This window comes from Bubalus bubalis, chromosome 11 (genome assembly GCF_019923935.1).
Source record: "Bubalus bubalis isolate 160015118507 breed Murrah chromosome 11, NDDB_SH_1, whole genome shotgun sequence".
Taxonomy (NCBI): domain Eukaryota; kingdom Metazoa; phylum Chordata; class Mammalia; order Artiodactyla; family Bovidae; genus Bubalus; species Bubalus bubalis.
The window spans coordinates 74,848,805-74,865,839 of NC_059167.1; the positions used below are offsets into that span (position 1 = coordinate 74,848,805).

The 17,035-nt window shown below is 37.8% G+C and overlaps 1 protein-coding gene across 1 annotated transcript; it reads right to left on the minus strand.

Moving 5' to 3' along the window:
* Positions 1-1,500: 1,500 nt before the first annotated feature.
* On the minus strand, positions 1,501-17,032 carry EMC7 (ER membrane protein complex subunit 7). Its single transcript, XM_006056011.4, has 5 exons — positions 16,736-17,032; positions 12,789-12,908; positions 5,728-5,866; positions 4,114-4,194; positions 1,501-1,966 (listed from the first exon to the last, which is right to left on the minus strand). Exons 1-5 carry the CDS (start codon positions 16,966-16,968, stop codon positions 1,814-1,816), a joined length of 726 nt encoding a protein of 241 aa, XP_006056073.1. The 5' UTR covers positions 16,969-17,032; the 3' UTR covers positions 1,501-1,813.
* Between the last annotated feature and the right edge of the window lie 3 nt (positions 17,033-17,035).

A 17,035-nucleotide genomic window follows, 5' to 3' on the forward strand; every position in this document is an offset into this window, starting at 1 on the left:
TGTTCAGATTGTATTAAAATCTATATAAAATAATCACATATACTTTTTAAATTAGCATGGAAGTGCTTTCTAATTTCTAGCTTATCACATATTCCATGTGCAAATTCTGACAACCCAAATTTTCAAACTTTTGAACATAATTTCTGGCCAAACAACTATGACTCTTACTATATTCTGGCTCTTTTGAACTGCAACTTTAATTCAACTCATGCTCTGATATTTTAGCTATTTCAATAAATAATTATTTTAAAAGACCTAGTTCTGCCATTAACCAGTTTATTCACCTTATTCATTCATAGCTTAACTAGAGTGGTAACTTTAGTGTACGTAATGTAATCAGAGATACAGTTTTTAAAATGTCCTGAATCAGAACTTTTTTTTTTTTTTTTTTTGGCCAAGTCACAGGGCATGCAGGATTTAGAGCCCCAACCAGGGATTGAACCTCTGCCCCCTGTAGTGGAAGTAGAGAGTCCTAACCCCTGGACAGCCAGGAGATTCATTTTTTTTTAAATTGTTTTTAACTTATTTTTTAAAAAGAAAACTCAAATACCTCATTTCAAAGTGAACAATGGCCAACAAAGACCCAGCACAGCCAAAATAAATAAATGAATAAATTAAAAAAAATTTTTTTAATGAACAATGGTACCTATTATAAGAAGGAAAATAAGAGTTTAGAACCAATCCTTTTTTTTTTTAAACTTAATAATCCTAAGAAAGCAACAGGGGGGTTCTTTAACAGAAGACAGGAGCCCTACTAGAAGCAATACTGTGGCATCAGAGTTCTTTAAATTAAAACAATCCAAAAGAAAAGTTGCCATAACTTATCGAAATAAAAAGGTTTTGAGACACTCCTAACTGCAAAGTAGTAATTTATATTCCAATACCTCTGAGAATCAATAATGGGGAAGATGAGAGGATTTGTAAGGACCTCTGCTGTACTACCACCATGACAACATGGAGCTGTGAGATTGATTTTCCATCCTCAGACTCTATAAGTCTCTCCTACTCCTGCGCTTCTTTCCCCTGGCCACTTACTCTCTGTCATTATTTGTGTTTCCTCCATACATAATAAGCTCTATTGAAGACAGGCACTGGGTATTATCCATCTCTGTATCTTACTTTGAATCACAGTATAAAGCTGATGTTCAATAATTATAAAATGAAACCACAGATGGTAACCAGAATTTAAAGACTGATAACATCCACTCTAATTCATACATCCACACTCTGAAACCAGCTGTAATAATAAAAATTAAAACTATATCAGGAACATGTGATTCTACTTCAAATATCAGGGAATGTTAAAACTACAGGGCAGGACTAAGAATTTTAAACAGTCTAGTTACACAGAAACCCATGGTGCATGCTGTTCTAAAAACACTAAGCACTCTTTTTAAACAGGAAAGGTTAAGTTCAAGCCTCATATAATGAAAGACAGAAGAAAACCGTAAGGACTAAAGGAAACATTAAAGTGAAAAAAAATGACAAAATAACTTTATCTCTGGATTAAGACTTATTTTAATATACATAATGTATCGTACTTCATATAATTTATTAATGTCATTTTCTATAGGACACTGTAATTAATTCAGTGACATCAATGTTGACCTCATACAGACAAAGGATGAAAGCTGGGTTTCCTTGTGTACCAAATACAAAACCTGTGCTGAAGAGTTATCACACACGACAGCTGTAAGAGATCAACTTTCAGGATGACTCAGTTTACAGTAGTTGCTTCACACGGCTTTCCCTCGGGACATGGATGTCACCAGTGTTACTGCGTTTGTGCAAATGCCATCTCTGGCCTGCCTGACTACCTCCTTTTGCCAGCCCCACTTTTGCCTGTTTTACTGCTGCCACTGCTAGATTTGCCAGATGATTTTGAAGAGAAGAGTCTTGTCATGAACTCAGAAACATCAGGCAGTTCGTGGTTGGAATTCAGCATATTCATTGACTGCTCCATCTCCTGTAGGAAGGCAAAGCACATTGATATGAAAGTCACAGGGATCCTTCAAGTCATCCAGCAACTAACACTTCCATTAAGGAAGAGGAGGAGAGAAACGAAAAAGGTACCGGTTCTGAGCAATGACGTAATGTCACACCCAACAGCATTTCGAAACCATGTTTCATGCTCCCCTTGTATCACTCAGCATTCTGACCTCAGTAAATGCTCAAAAGTGTTGCCTGGGGTTTGATTCCATTTATGTTTTTGTAAAGGGGATTTTCTCTGATAAAGGACATAATGTGATTATATTCCTGCCACCTATTTTGTTTTCTGATTAAAATACTTTATTTTAACAAGTATTTTTAAACTCATGCTTCTTCTAGATCCATTTATCTAGAATATCAATCTTTATATATCAAGCTATCAGAAAAGTTTGAAGATAACTATAGTATTTCCAAGACTTGATTCCTAAGGGCCTTAGTAAATCTATGAACACTGTATGACTTGAGTCACCTCAGTTACAGCATCTAAAGCAAGCAACACAAATGTTAAAATGTTACTGTCACTGGAAGGACCTAAGGAAATAGTACTTTTATTCTGAGGTTTCTGTCCTACCCCTTACTGGGCCAACAATCTCTAAAGTACTGTTCCACTTTTGACAATATTAATGTCTGCCTCATTTGAATTTCATGTGACATTACAAAAGTGAATTCATAATTGTATTGGTTCAGACATGAAAAAAATAGGAAATACCCTATTATCTATCATTTAAAATTGAGTTTTCAATTCAATTATTAGTTAGGGCTTTCTCCCCAAAGGTAGAATTTATATATGAGTTTTCAAGGAGAAAATGCTTTAAATAAGCCCAGGAAAAGAAAAATTATAAATATAAATCACATATATTAACATCCCCTAGTAATCAAGAATTAAATGTATATAGTAACAGGTTTTGAATCTCTGCAAAAATACATCAACTCTATTTTTGAATCTGTTCAATTCTGAAGCTCTTAAATGAACAACTTTTTACACTGCATACTATGTGAAAAGCATTTTGCAACAAATGAATTTTTAACCCAGTATGACTTCTAATGCTTCCTTCTGTTGATACCACAGAGAGTTAACTGCCTTAACAGATACAAGGATACAGGAGGTACACTTTCCGACCAACACTGAGGCAAAGACGCCAAAACTTAGCAATAAAACATTTTGAAACATCATAAAGTGTTCTTCTTTCATGAAATTTTTTTTTGCCATTCCAGCATGAGATATATGCCTTTACAGAACTTAATCACCTAGGACCTCAGCAGACATTTTTATTTATGGATAGCTTATTTTTCCATTTAAAACACATGCACAATCCTCTGATGGAAAGAAGAGTGCTTTATAAATCCATTCTATTTCCTATATTTAACTGGGCTTGTTGACAACAGAGATGACATATAACCCATCTTTGTATCCCCTGTATCTAGAACCTAAAAATTGATAATAAATATTTATTCAGTAATCAATAGGTGTAAATACATCAGTATATTAAATACAACAGAAAAACCTGGAATTCGGGAGATGTATGTTGATGGTTTGGGTTGAAGAATAGATAACTTTTTCTTTTTCAGTTCTGAAGATTTTATACAGAAGCCAATATTTAAAAGAGATGAGATGGTGGGACTAAATTTGAAGCATCTTACTTGGCAACTCCTATCCCCCTCACCAAACAGTATGATCTTGTGGTAGAGTTTGAAAACCACTATTCTATTTTTCTCCTGTGGTTTATCCAAATGTCTTTTGTGTGTCTGAACATAAACTAAAGGCATATACTCTGAAGAACTTTATAAAATAAAGGTAGATTATAAGAAGCTACCATTTAGTGAAATATTTAGATTAGGTATACCAGAATCATTATGCATTTCAACTATTCAACAAGTGAGGCACAAAGAGGCAAGTACTAAACAGAATGTCTTAACTATATGAAGAGATCCAGGCTTTTATCAGACAGATCCAACTGAATTTATCTGGTCCAATGGAAACAACTAAATACCAGAAACATATAATACTGTATCAACACAACCTATAGATGAATTTGGCTTGGGAATTAGGATAAAGCTGGACAAATGCAAGCCATTCAGCCACAATGGATGACCAGGCATCAGAACATGGTTCAGTCATCTTACCCGCCTCATGTCAGGATCACTTGTGTTGACCACTTTGGGCAGAAGCACAAATATCAATAATGGAAGAACCATCATCATAACCTATGAAAGAAAAAACATTCAGAAAATGTTTTCCCTACTTAACTGTAGTACAAAATCTGAACTTAACAAACAATGATGGAATTAAATACTGTAAAATAGAATAAAACTAGCAGTCACCACTTGAATTTTATTGAATGAGCCCTGCTGACAGCAAGGTGCACTGTTGTAATATTAGAGCTTTATCTATAAGTTTGTGTGGACTTTATACAGACACCTCGCTTCACATCTGTGCTACCTATTATTTTGCAGAGTTCAGAGTTTTATTTAACACAAACAGTTTGCAAACAGAACTATTTGTTCACTTTCATCAATCTGCAGTCTGCCACTCAGATTGGTGATCGTGATGACCAGCTGAGCTTTTTCCAGACGACTTGCGGTTTTTGGAGAAAACAAAATATCCCCCTTCTAACGTACAATATACTACTGCTGCTGCTAAGTCGCTTCAGTCGTGTCCGACTCTGTGCAATCCCATAGACAGCAGCCCACCAGGCTCCGCCGTCCCTGGGATTCTCCAGGCAAGAACACTGGAGTGGGCTGCCATTGCCTTCTCCGACAATATACTACTAGGCAACTACTATAGCAGACAAGTTTTAAAAAATGACCTAGGATCTTCTCACACTGCATACGATCCCATGGAAATTTCAGAAATGAGAACATGGAAGATATTTCTCAATTAGCCTTGGAGTCTCACTACTGATTTCGTCCATCCATTCTACCCTCCTGCTTCCTCAGGCCTAACTGCAGATTCCAGGTACTAATTTATTCCTCTCAAAGGATGTACAGCCTGAAACATCCCTATTTGTGATCTAAATAGCTATCATCAAGAAATATGATTAACACTTAGATAATTCTAAGGTAATAATTCAAGTTTCAAAAAACAGCAAAGAAAAAAAAAGTTAACTTTTTTCTGAAGAATTATGCTATTAGAATTTTATATTAGTGGATACCATAATATCATTTCATGAAAATACCAAGTACTTAGATGACCACAGAATAACTTTTCTGTTCATTCCATATTCAAAAGAAAGAGAGAGGAAAAAAAAGTACATGTCCCATCAAGAGGGCAATTTATTAAGTGATGGCACATTCATCAATGGTCTAATATGCAGGTAGTATGAAGGAGAGCTAACTCCATACATGTGTGACTTACCATACATGAGACTTATCACATGACTTATTACATGTGTGACTTATCACATGACTGTGTGTGTGTTTAGTTGCTCAGTTGGATCTGACTCTCTGCAACCCCGTGGAGACTTACCACATACTCATTCTGTGTGAATTTTAAACATAACTATTTATCTAATTTCTGCTGCACATTTCTATGTCAAATCTACCATGCCATTCTTGATACTATTTTTTTCATTATGTAGTTCCAAAGCTATTATTTCCTTGAAATTCATAAACTAGTCACAATAATCCTTTCATCCAACAATCTGACCCCAGCTTTCCTATCACAGGGTTAGGATTTTTCAATTGCCTATAAGCAAATTAGAGATTAGTAAAGGTACTTTAGTATAGCCTGATACATACCATTGGGTTCATCAGAAAGTCTGTCCAGCCCCAAGACTCCCTTTTAATAAAGTAAGAAGGTGGGCCTGAAGATTTCATTTGGAGAGGATAGGGCAGTCTGACCACTTCTGATGTTTTGATGTAATTCACGTATCTTGCTCTGATAAAGCAACATGAAAAAAGCATCAGTAATCCTATTACAAGCATTACTAGTTAAAAGAACTGCTTATAATATATTGGCAATGCCTTAATTACCTTTAGCTTTTTCCAGAATGCTTTGGCATTTTAATTTTTGATCTTGAAAATCTGATCAAAGTAGCTTCATCTATATGTCTAAAATACTTAGCAAAATGTAGAGAAGAAACTAGATTTGGAATCACGAGACCTAGTTTCTAGTTACAGATCTGTTAATACCTAGGCTTGCAAGTCTTAAGTTCTTAATGTTTCTGGTTATACCAGAAGTTCTTCTGGAATTCCTCCAGCTCTAAAGCGCTTTGATTTTATTTAATAACAAACTTATTTTGCTATAAATATATAAAAATGTAGAATTTTTTGGTTGTCTGAGATATGCATTATGGGGTATACCTAACTGCAAAGGGCATTTTGCAAGAAAAACATGATTCAGGAAAGTCCTGCAACAGTGTCATAGGTGTTAACATTACATTTTTACCAGACATGCTATGAATTTTAATCACCCATGTCCACACATATTTCAGTGTACTTTTAAAAAATTGTTTCCCCCACTTCCTCTTATCATTTCCTTTTGGAGCTTCTATTAGACAAGTGTTAGACCATTTCATTCTTTTATGGGGGGGCGGACAGAGGGGGCAGGGAAGCCTGTGCTGGGTCTTCATTGCTGAGCAGGCCTCTCATTACAGTGGCTTCTCTTGTTGCGGAGCACCGGCTCTAGGGCTGGAGGGCTTCATTAATTGCGGGTCCTGGGCTCTAGAGCACAGGCTCAATACTTGTGGTGCAAGAGCTTAGTCGCTCCATGGCATGTGGGATTTTCTTGGATGAGGGATCAAACCCATGTCTCCTGCATTGGCAGGCGGATTCTTTACCACGGAGCCATCAGGGTGGCCCTTTTTCATTCTTGACTCCACATCTTGTTAAACTCTCACAGAGTCTTTTCCTTCATCTGTATTGATTTCTGGCTAATTTTTCTGATCTGTCCTCCAACTTATCAAACTTCTGTTCAGTTGCTCAGCACATCCATTGAGTTTTATATTCCAAAGCAAAATTTCAAATTTTTTTTTCATATGGTCTATTTGGTATTATCTATGGTCTATTTTGGTATTATGGCAATAAGTATTTTTGTTTAAAGCATTTTAAATATACTTTAAACCATTTTATATAGTCTATATCCAATAGTTATACTATCTAGGGTTCTCAGGGCTTCCCTGGTGGCTCAGTGTGAAGATTCTACCTGCCAACACAGGAGACATGAGTACCATCCCTGATCTGGGAAGATCGCACATGCCATATAGCAACTAAGCCCGAGTGCCACAACCACTGAACTTGTGCTCTAGACCCCAGGAGGTACAATTAATGAAGCCCTGGAGCCCTAGAGCTGGCGCTCCACAACAGGAGAATCCACGCAGTGAGAAGCCCTCACGCCACAACTAGAGAGTAGCCCGTCTGCTGCAACTAGAGAAAAGCCTGCAGAACAACAAAGCCACGGCACAGCCAAAAATAAACAAATAAAATTAGAGTTATTACAGGTCTGATTCATCTGCTGACTCCATGGACATTGTTTTCTTGGGTATTTTTTATAAGTAGACTTTACTTATGTGTGGGTGTGGACAGAGAGTATCTGCCTCCAGAGAGGTTATGCACTTGTCTCTGCCAGGAGTCCAGGATCATGACCAGGGACCATCTTATTAATTTTTCAGAATGGAATTTTTTGGATCATGCAGGAAGTAATAAGTACATACCCTAAATTTCAATGAGGGTATGACTATCAATTTTCAGGAGAGATTTTTCCCTCCAAAAGCCAGGCCAGGTTGGGAATCTGATCTCTTGGATTTCAGGCCAAGGGTCGAGGAGGGAACAAGTCTCTAGTCTGACTGACTCCTAGCATGCCCAAAGCCTGCCTTCCATCTACACACTGCTAATAAAATCTAAGCCTTTTGGTGAGAGAATAATAAATCCCCCAGGTGGGAAAGCAGTTTATTCTCTGGGGCGTTCCCTTACTTTTGGGGGAGTTGTACATTTAAAAGGAAATTTTTATCATGTTTTATCCAGCATTTCTAAAATTTTTCATTTGGCCAAAATGTCAGAAATGGAAGTCCCATTTATTTGAAACTAATTTATCATGCACACTTACAAAACACTGGTCAAGACTATTAGTATCTTATATAAGTCCTTCTTTGTTCTCTACTGTCACCCACCCCACAATGATTAAACTGATAAGGGCCTTTTTTTTTAAAAGTTATGCTTCAAGTATCCAATCAACAGGAATAAATCTGCAAATATGAATCCCACTGCTGCAACCAGTCCTTAAAAGTTAAAGCAGGCAGTACTCTTTATCCAAGGTGAAAAGGCGAATAAAACTTTGTATTTTAGGAAAATATTTCTAACTGCTTAGACTACTTTATTCAAAAAAGGAAAAGATACACCCAACTGAATGCAGAGTTTCAGAGAATAGCAAGGCGAGATAAGAAAGTCTTCTTAAGAGAACAATGCAAGGAAATAGAGAAAAACAATACAATGGGAAAGACTCTCCAAGAAAACTGGAGATACCTAAGGGAACGTTTCACGCAAAGATGGGCACAATAAAGGACAGAAACGGCAAGGACCTAACAGAAGCAGAAGATATTAAGAAGAGGTGGCAAAAATACACAAAACTATACAAAAAAGGTCTTACATGACCCAGATAACCATCACGCACCTAGAGCCAGGCACCCTGGAGTGCAAAGTCAAGTGGGCCTTAGGAAGCATCCCTACAAACAAAGCTAGTGGAGGTGATAGAATTCCAGTTGAGCTATTTCAAATCCTAAAAAATGATGCTGTGAAAGTGCTGCACTCAATATGCCAGCAAATTTGGAAAACTCAGTGGTGGCCACAGGACGGGAAAAGGTCAGTTTTCATTCCAATCCCAAAGAAAGGCAATGCCAAAGAATGCTCAAACTACCATACAACTGCACTCATTTCACACGCTGCTGCTGCTGCTAAGTCGCTTCAGTCGTGTCCGACTCTGTGCGACCCCATAGATGGCAGCCCACCTGGCTCCCCCGTCCCTGGGATTCTCCAGGCAAGAACACTGGAGTGGGTTGCCATTTCCTTCTCCAATGCATGAAAGTGAAAAGTGAAAGTGAAGTCGCTCAGCCGTGTCCGACTCTTCGAGACCCCATGGACTGCAGCCCACCAGGCTCCTCCATCCATGGGATTTTCCAGGCAAGAGTACTGGAGTGGGGTGCCATCACCTTCTCCGTTTCACACGCTAGTAAGGCTCAAAACCTTCAAGCTAGGCTTCAATAGCACCTGAACTGAGAACTTCCAGGTGTACAAGCTGGATTTAGAAAAGGCAGAGGAACCACAGATCAAATTGCCAACATCCATTCGATCATAGAAAAAGCAAGAGAGTTCCAGAAAAACATCTACTTCTGCATCACTGACTACACAAAAGCCTGTGTCGATCACAACAAATTGTGGAAACTTCTCAAACAGATGGGATACCACATCACCTTACCTGCCTCCTGAGAAAACTGTATGCAGGTCAAGAAGCAACAGTTAGAACTGGACATGGAACAACGGACTGGTTCAAAATTGGGAAAAGAACACGTCAAGGCTGCATGTCACCCTACTTATTGAATTTATATGCAGAGAATATCATGCAAAATGAGGGGCTGGATGAAGCACAAGCAGGAATCAAGACTGCCCAGAGAAATATCAACAACCTCAGATATGCAGATGATACCACTCTAATGGAGCCTCTTGATAAAGGTGAAAGAGGAGAGTGAAAAAGCTGGCTTAAAACTCAACATTCAAAAAACTAAGATCATGGCATCCAGTCCCATCACTTAATGGCAAACAGTTGGAGAAAAAATGGAAACAGTGGCAGATTTTATTTTCTTGGGCTCCAAAATCACTGAGGATGGTGACTGTAGCCACAAAATGGAAAGATGCTTGCTCCTTGGAAAAAAAGCTATGACAAATCTACACAGCGTACTAAAAAGCAGAGACATCATTTTGTCGACAAAGGTCTATATAGTCAAAGCTATGGTTTTTGCAGTAGTCATAAATGGATGCGTGAGCTGGACCATAAGGAAGGCTGAGCTCCTAAGAATTGATGCTTTCGAACTGTGGTGCTAGAGAAGACTCCTTGGACAGCAAGGAGATCAAATCAGTCAACCCTAAAGGAAATCAACCCTGAATATTCATTGGAAGGATGGTGCTGAAGCTGAAGCTCCAATACTTAGGCCATCTGATGTGAAAAGCTGACTCACTAGGAAAGACCCTGATGCTGGGAAAAACTGAAGGCAAGAGTTGGGAGCAACAGAGGATGAGATGGTTGGATGGCATCATTGACTCAATGGACATCAATTTGAGCAAACTCCAGGAGATAGTGAAGGACAGGGAAATGTGGCATGCCACATTCCATGGGGTCGCAAAGAGTCAGACATGACTTAGCAACTGAACGACAGCTTTATTCAAAATTCAAAGTAAAAAGAATAAATAAAAATAAATTAGTTTTTAATCAACAAATATCCTGTTTTAACAACTCTCATTCCCTCCAGTATTCAGTTTTTTGTTTGTTTGGTCTGGCCACTTGGCTTGTAGTTTAATTCTCCAATGAGGGTTGAACCCAGGCTCACTGCAATGAAAGTGCAGAGTCCCCACTACTGAACCCCAGGGAATTCGCAGTATTTTCAGTATTTTTTAAAGACTCTCAAACTTATATAAAGTGCATATGGTAAATCTACTAGCCCCCCTCCATGTCCACACTTGCAATCCTAAAATATATAAAAAGTCATGATAACGTTCTTTACAGTTTAGATATTAACATACTAGTTTTATATATAAATACATATTTTTAAAATTTTATGCCTCTAAAAAGACATGAGAAAGTCAATAGCTAATAAGGTTCAATTACTTTGCAACAATCCATTTATTACCCCCAAAATATTTATAAATATATTTGCAGGATATTAGTCAAGTTTTATCCTTGGTCTGAGTAGCCAATAGCAAGTAATATTAGAATCTGGACAAAGTATTCTAAGACAACAATTTAACTTCAAAAATATATGAGAAAGTAATTTGTTTCTAAAGAATTATTTTTCATAGCATCACGTTTCATAGCATAGCATACCAACAGCATAGCATTATTGGTTTCATAATAAAACTAAGAATTTAAATTACACAGAATAACTGTGTTCAACACATGCTAAAAGAGGAAAAAGAAAACTCTACCCATCCATTATCGGAGCTGACATCAATGAACTAATATACAGCTGATATAAAGGATGTATGATATAAAGCTCAACATATGACTATTTTAATTACAGCATATTTACATATTATACTTTAAAAATGTTCAATAATCAAAAAAAAGTAAAGGAAGAAGGAACGTATTTTAGGAGTAAACGTTAACTCAAATATAAATATTATGGTACAAACTAAACACCTCTCTTACATCAACTCAATCTAAGGTCTCCACAAATCAACCTAAATATGCTAGGCATGTGAGGAAAAGGTCAGTAGTAAAATACAGTTCCTCTACTACTACTGCTACTACTACTACTAAGTCGCTTCAGTCGTGTCCAACTCTGTGCGACCTCACAGACGGAAGCCCACCAGGCTCTACCGTCCCTGGGATTCTCCAGACAAGAACACTGGAGTGGGTTGCCATTTCCTTCTCCAATGCATGAAGCGAAAAGTGAAAGTGAAGTCACTCAGTCATGTCCAACTCTTCGCGACCCCATGGACTGGAGCCTACCAGGCTGCTCTGTCCATGGGATTTTCCAGACAAGAGTACTGGAGTGGGGTGCCATTGCCTTCTCCGACAGTTCCTCTAACCCCCAAATTATTTTTGCCTTTGCGTGACCTCTTAATTACTGCATGCATGCTTAATTGCTCAGTTTGTCCAACTCTTTGCAATCCTGTGGACTGCAAACCATTAGGCTCCTCTGTCCATGGGATTTTCCAGGGTAAGAATACTGGATTGAGTCACCATTTCCTCTCCAGGGGATCTTCCCAACCTGGGATTGAACCCGAGACTCCTGAGTCTCCTGCATCGGCAGGCAGATTCTTTACCACTGAGCTACCTGCAAAGATTTATTACAGCAACACGAAGTAATTTTGTGATAGCTCAAACAAAGAAGAGATATTACCATTTTAAATTGTTTGGTACTTGTCAATTACAGCTCAATAAAGCAAACAAGCAAGCAAGAAAATGGCTTCCTATATCTCCTGGTCAGATTACACGAAAGAGAGCACTATTGGCATGAGACTAATAACAAATAATCAACTGGGCTTATAACAGCAGAAGGCTAAATCTGAACACTGTGTACATCTACACAACTGATTCCGAGTTGAAAGGGGTCTGTGGTATTCCAGAATTAGAGCCTGAATTAGTCCAAAATTTTCACTCAACTTCAAAGCATGTGTTCATCTACTTGGAAATTCTAAAACTTTTTCCTGTCTTCCAGCTTCTAATACTGTACTTTTTCTCATTATGATCCTCATTTTGAAATAAACTCCATGAAATTATCAAAATATCCCATTGAAAAACAAATGATAAATATTTTCAACTTAGAAAAGTTAAATTATTTCCAACTTTAATAATCGCATTTCAATTAAAACTTTCACAGTGCTTTTGCTCCTATAGTAAGTAATCTTACCTCTTCTCTATATATATCAGGAGTTTTAAAATAAATATTAAGGCAGAGCAGGAGAAAGTTCAACTGTACAATATTATCAATGCTCAAATTAGAACAATATAAGGATGCTTTAAATGTTTTAAGGAATACCTGCAGTTTAAATAAGAAACCTTTCAACCTTAACTATAAACTCTGAAAGGAATATATAATGAGGTATTCAGGAGCCTAGCCTTCGGTAAAAATTAAATCAGCTGTCCTTACCTCATTTTGCCTTTTGAAGTGATATCCACTCGGACAGGATCAAACCTGTAAGCTGGAGAAATAACTTCCACTACATAAGATCCAGAAGGTATATCATGAACCACAAAACTCCCATCCGTCCTGGAAAAATGAAATTATCATTATTTAGTCATTTATGATCAACAGTTTATTCCCTTGTTTTAAATCATCAGTTAACTCCCAAACCAATACCCCCCAAAATGACAAAGTATTTAGCAAAACAAAACAAACCCAAACTGGTGAGAGTTGTTCCACATTTCAGCTTCCATGATTACACTGCATGGGTAATGAAAATGCCCCCATTCCACAGAGAACCCTGACACAGAAAGCACTTCTGCAGGATAGAGATGAGAGGTGACAGCGGTACAGGTCCAACTCTAAAGTCATGTCTTCATTCAAGGGAATGAATACGTTATTCCTACAATATTGGGGCTCCAATTTTGCCAAACCCCTCCAACAATTTAATTAAAAATGGCTTTTTTCCCCTAGTTTTAATTTGTATTTTGTTTTCATTTTTACAAAAAAAAAAAAAAAAGGTAATTAAATACTGCTTGTTCCACTTGTTTCAAATAGTTCCCATCTATTTTGGTTACTTCTTTTTGGCTATGTATAAGTTTACAATGTTTATGTGAGTTAAAACCATCCACTTTGCCTTACTGATTTCTTCTAAACCTTCTAGACTAAGAAAACTACCCCATCCAGAACTAGTCATTTCAGATTCACAGACCAAAATTAATTTGTTTTGCTAATGAGAAACTGCCATTCTGATGGGAAAAAAGTTTATGATTTAGGAGAACAAAGATTCTAAAAGGACTGACTTTATCAAAGAATTGGCAGTCTCATAATAATGTTAAAATAATGTTCCTTAAGTCATTAGGCTCTTTCACAGTTAAAGGAATGATTCTGTTACATCCACATGTTTACTAAAAAGTAAGAGGAAAAAGTTCCATACTATTTCAAAGTACACACTAAACTGAAACAGAGTTGAAATATAAACATCAAGTTAACTTATTTCTGGGCTGGATGTCTTCTATTTTCCCTCAGATCATTCTCCACCCTTCTCCTCTCCCAACAGCAGGAAAGGAAGAAAATGAGCTTAGTATACCTTCCTCCCAGCTCTTTCCATGCAAGGCCCCCTAACTGGCTTTGGCAAGGGATCTAGCTCCTCTCTAGGCTGTTGTTTGCTCTTTTCTAGATTCCAGTAACCTTTATTTCCTAGCCTCCATTCAGGCTTAGAGATGACAATAGCTTTAAAGTTGTAAACTTTGGAGTACTGCTTAATCTGATTGTTTCCTTACACCATGACTACCCTGGTTAATCCTTTCATTAAACTTTCCTTGAATTATTCTAATTATTCAGTTTCTTGATGGGACCCTAACTAAATGAATTTCAAAATTTTTTTCTAGGTCCAGAAAAAAAGAGAATTCAATTAATTCCTGTGCAACATAAATAATAGCAGAACTAATGGCATAAACAAAAAGCAAATATATTTTTCATCCTAGGGTAAACAGTTTACTTTAAAAGATAACATACACATTTTACAATGAAAACTTAAAACCTGGTTTTTAAAATCTACTCTGCAATAAAACCTGGTTTTTAAAATGTACTCTGCAATACACAGACCTTGCTGGACTCTCATTTGAAAGAACAAGCACATTAAAAGTATTTCTGAAGTAAGTGGGGAAACATAAAAATGGACTGGGTACTAAATGACATTATTATTATTTAGTGAAACAAATAACGGTACTGTGGGTTTTTTTAAGCCCTTATCTTTCAGAGATACATAACAGTGTTTTTACAAGTGAAATTATATTATGTTTAAGATCACATTAAAATATTCCAGAAAGAAAGTACAGAGGGGCAGATAGCAGATATGAAATCAAACAGTAAACTGTGATGTGTTCCTAAGTTATTCTGTTTATTTTAGCATATGTCTGAAGTTTTCCATAATAAACAGTTCAAAAAAGTTACAGTATATAATCTTACATAAAGCATAGCACATAATTTCAAAAAGCTGAAAACTATCTGCTGCTGCTGCTGCTAAGTCGCTTCAGTAATGTCCAACTCTGTGCGACCCCATAGATGGCAGCCCACCAGGCTCCCCTGTCCCTGGGATTCTCCAGGCAAGAACACTGGAGTGGGTTGCCATTTCCTTCTCCAGTGCATGAAAGTGAAAAGTCAAAGTGAAGTCGCTCAGTCGTGTCCTACCCTCAGCGACCCCATGAAGTGCAGCCTTCCAGGCTCCTCCGTCCATGGGATTTTCCAGGCAAGAGTACTGGAGTGGGGTGCCATTGCCTTCTCTGGAAAACTATCTAAATGCCCCCAAACAGAGGACAAGATAAATTAAGTTCACATACACAGTGATGAGAGCAAGAAGTGGCATGGGTAGTCTTCAGTTGAAACTCCCCTAATTTTCATTTAGTAAAGTCTCAAGTCACCTCCAACAAGCATAAACACAGTCAAAATTGCATGCTAGTTATGTATAACAGGTACAAGACAAATTACCTATACCTCTTCCAAAATTGTTATCACAATAAGCCCCTCATATTAATTCTCAACTTTTCTACATATAAATGAAAGAACACGAAATGGCATCAGAAGCTGCTCACAAAATATTAAATGAAGAAAAGCAAGTTACAAAGCACTGTATATTGTATATTAGTATTAAAAATGTCATATAATTCCAAAAAGATACAATAAAATGTTAAGGCTTGCTATCTCTATTCTATTTATATTTTCTTCAATAAACAAAGCAGAAATTATTTTCAATAAAAATAATGCTTATTTTAAAAACTGTATATGGCAGAAGAGAGATCAAATGGTTAATCATGGCTAATTTTCTAAAGCTTAATGAGATTTTTATTATTAAAAGATCATTTATTAGGGTAAAACTTCAAGAATGGCCTAATGCCAGATTTTTAATGATAAACAGCACTTTAAAAATGATAGTAAGCTTCTCTTCATTATTTATTAATCTGAGTTTGAAATTCTCATTCAAAGGCACCCAGAGACTCTGAATATTTACAAAACAGATTTAGAATTAAATTGTCTTGTTTTCAGATACCACTTGTTAGTATACAAACGCATCAGAGGAACACTTGACCAAATATTTTCAGTTCAAAGTTTCACTTTCCAAGCAGCAATTGAAAGATTTAAAACATCATATTACACTTATGCCTAGTCATCTGAAAAGCAAGCTGACAGAACTACAGTGCTAATAAATTCACCACGTCTTTTAAATATAGGCTCAAATTCTATTTCTACTCACTGCCAGACAGGACAGATGAGCATAAACACCGTAGAGTCTTACATAAATGACAACAGTGATGCTGCAAATCCCTCGATAACTTCAAGTGTAAAAAAGAACAACAATCCCACTTCCAGGCAAAAAAGGTGTTTTGATTAGGGACTTCAGGGCCCATTAATTTTAGAAGTAGCAACATTAGCCTCCAGTCTGTGTCATCACTAGAAGTCCTGTGGGCTTTGAGAATTCCCACTTGCTTAGCATCATTCTACACAACATGAAGCTACCAAAAGACTGAAATGAAGTGCAAAAAGAGGCCAAATTCCAGGGAAACCAGATGAGATGCAAAGGAAAGAATTCATCAAAAGACAAATAAAGGGTCCACCTGTCCCCAGGGCCCAGAAGTGGCCGTTCCCATCCAGGGCTAAAAGGGAGCTGAAGATAACTGACGCCACTGCTCTGGCCCTGGGACGAGCACCTGCCATCCTCATTTCTGTGGTACAGGATCGGGAAGGGGAAAACGTCAGACTGCCTGACAAGGTACCCCCGACACAGACCGCTAACGGTGCTCGCCCTTTCACTCTCGGACAGCGACGTCGTCAGATTTTGACACCTAGCGCCCTCAGGGGGAATTCCCTTCCAGCTTCCACCCCAATTGCTTTCGCGCTGCCCTCAGGATGCTCACTTCAGAAAGCCGACGTGCTCTTCTCCGTCTACCAGCACTCGGGCCGCCGAGATCCAGTCCTGGGGTTTCACTCCAGGAACAACCGCACGCCCCTCAATCTTGAAGCGATCTCCAATGCCGACCCCACTCCCTCCTGACCCGTCGGAGGTAGACCCAGACACCTCCGAGCTCTGGACATCCCTTGATAGTAGCAGCAGGAGGACGGAAAAGAAGGCCCATAGAGTGGCCGCCATGACAGCAGCTCTCGGCGGTCAGGCCGGTAGCCCCGGAAACCCTCCCCGTCTGTCGCAGTCGCTGCAG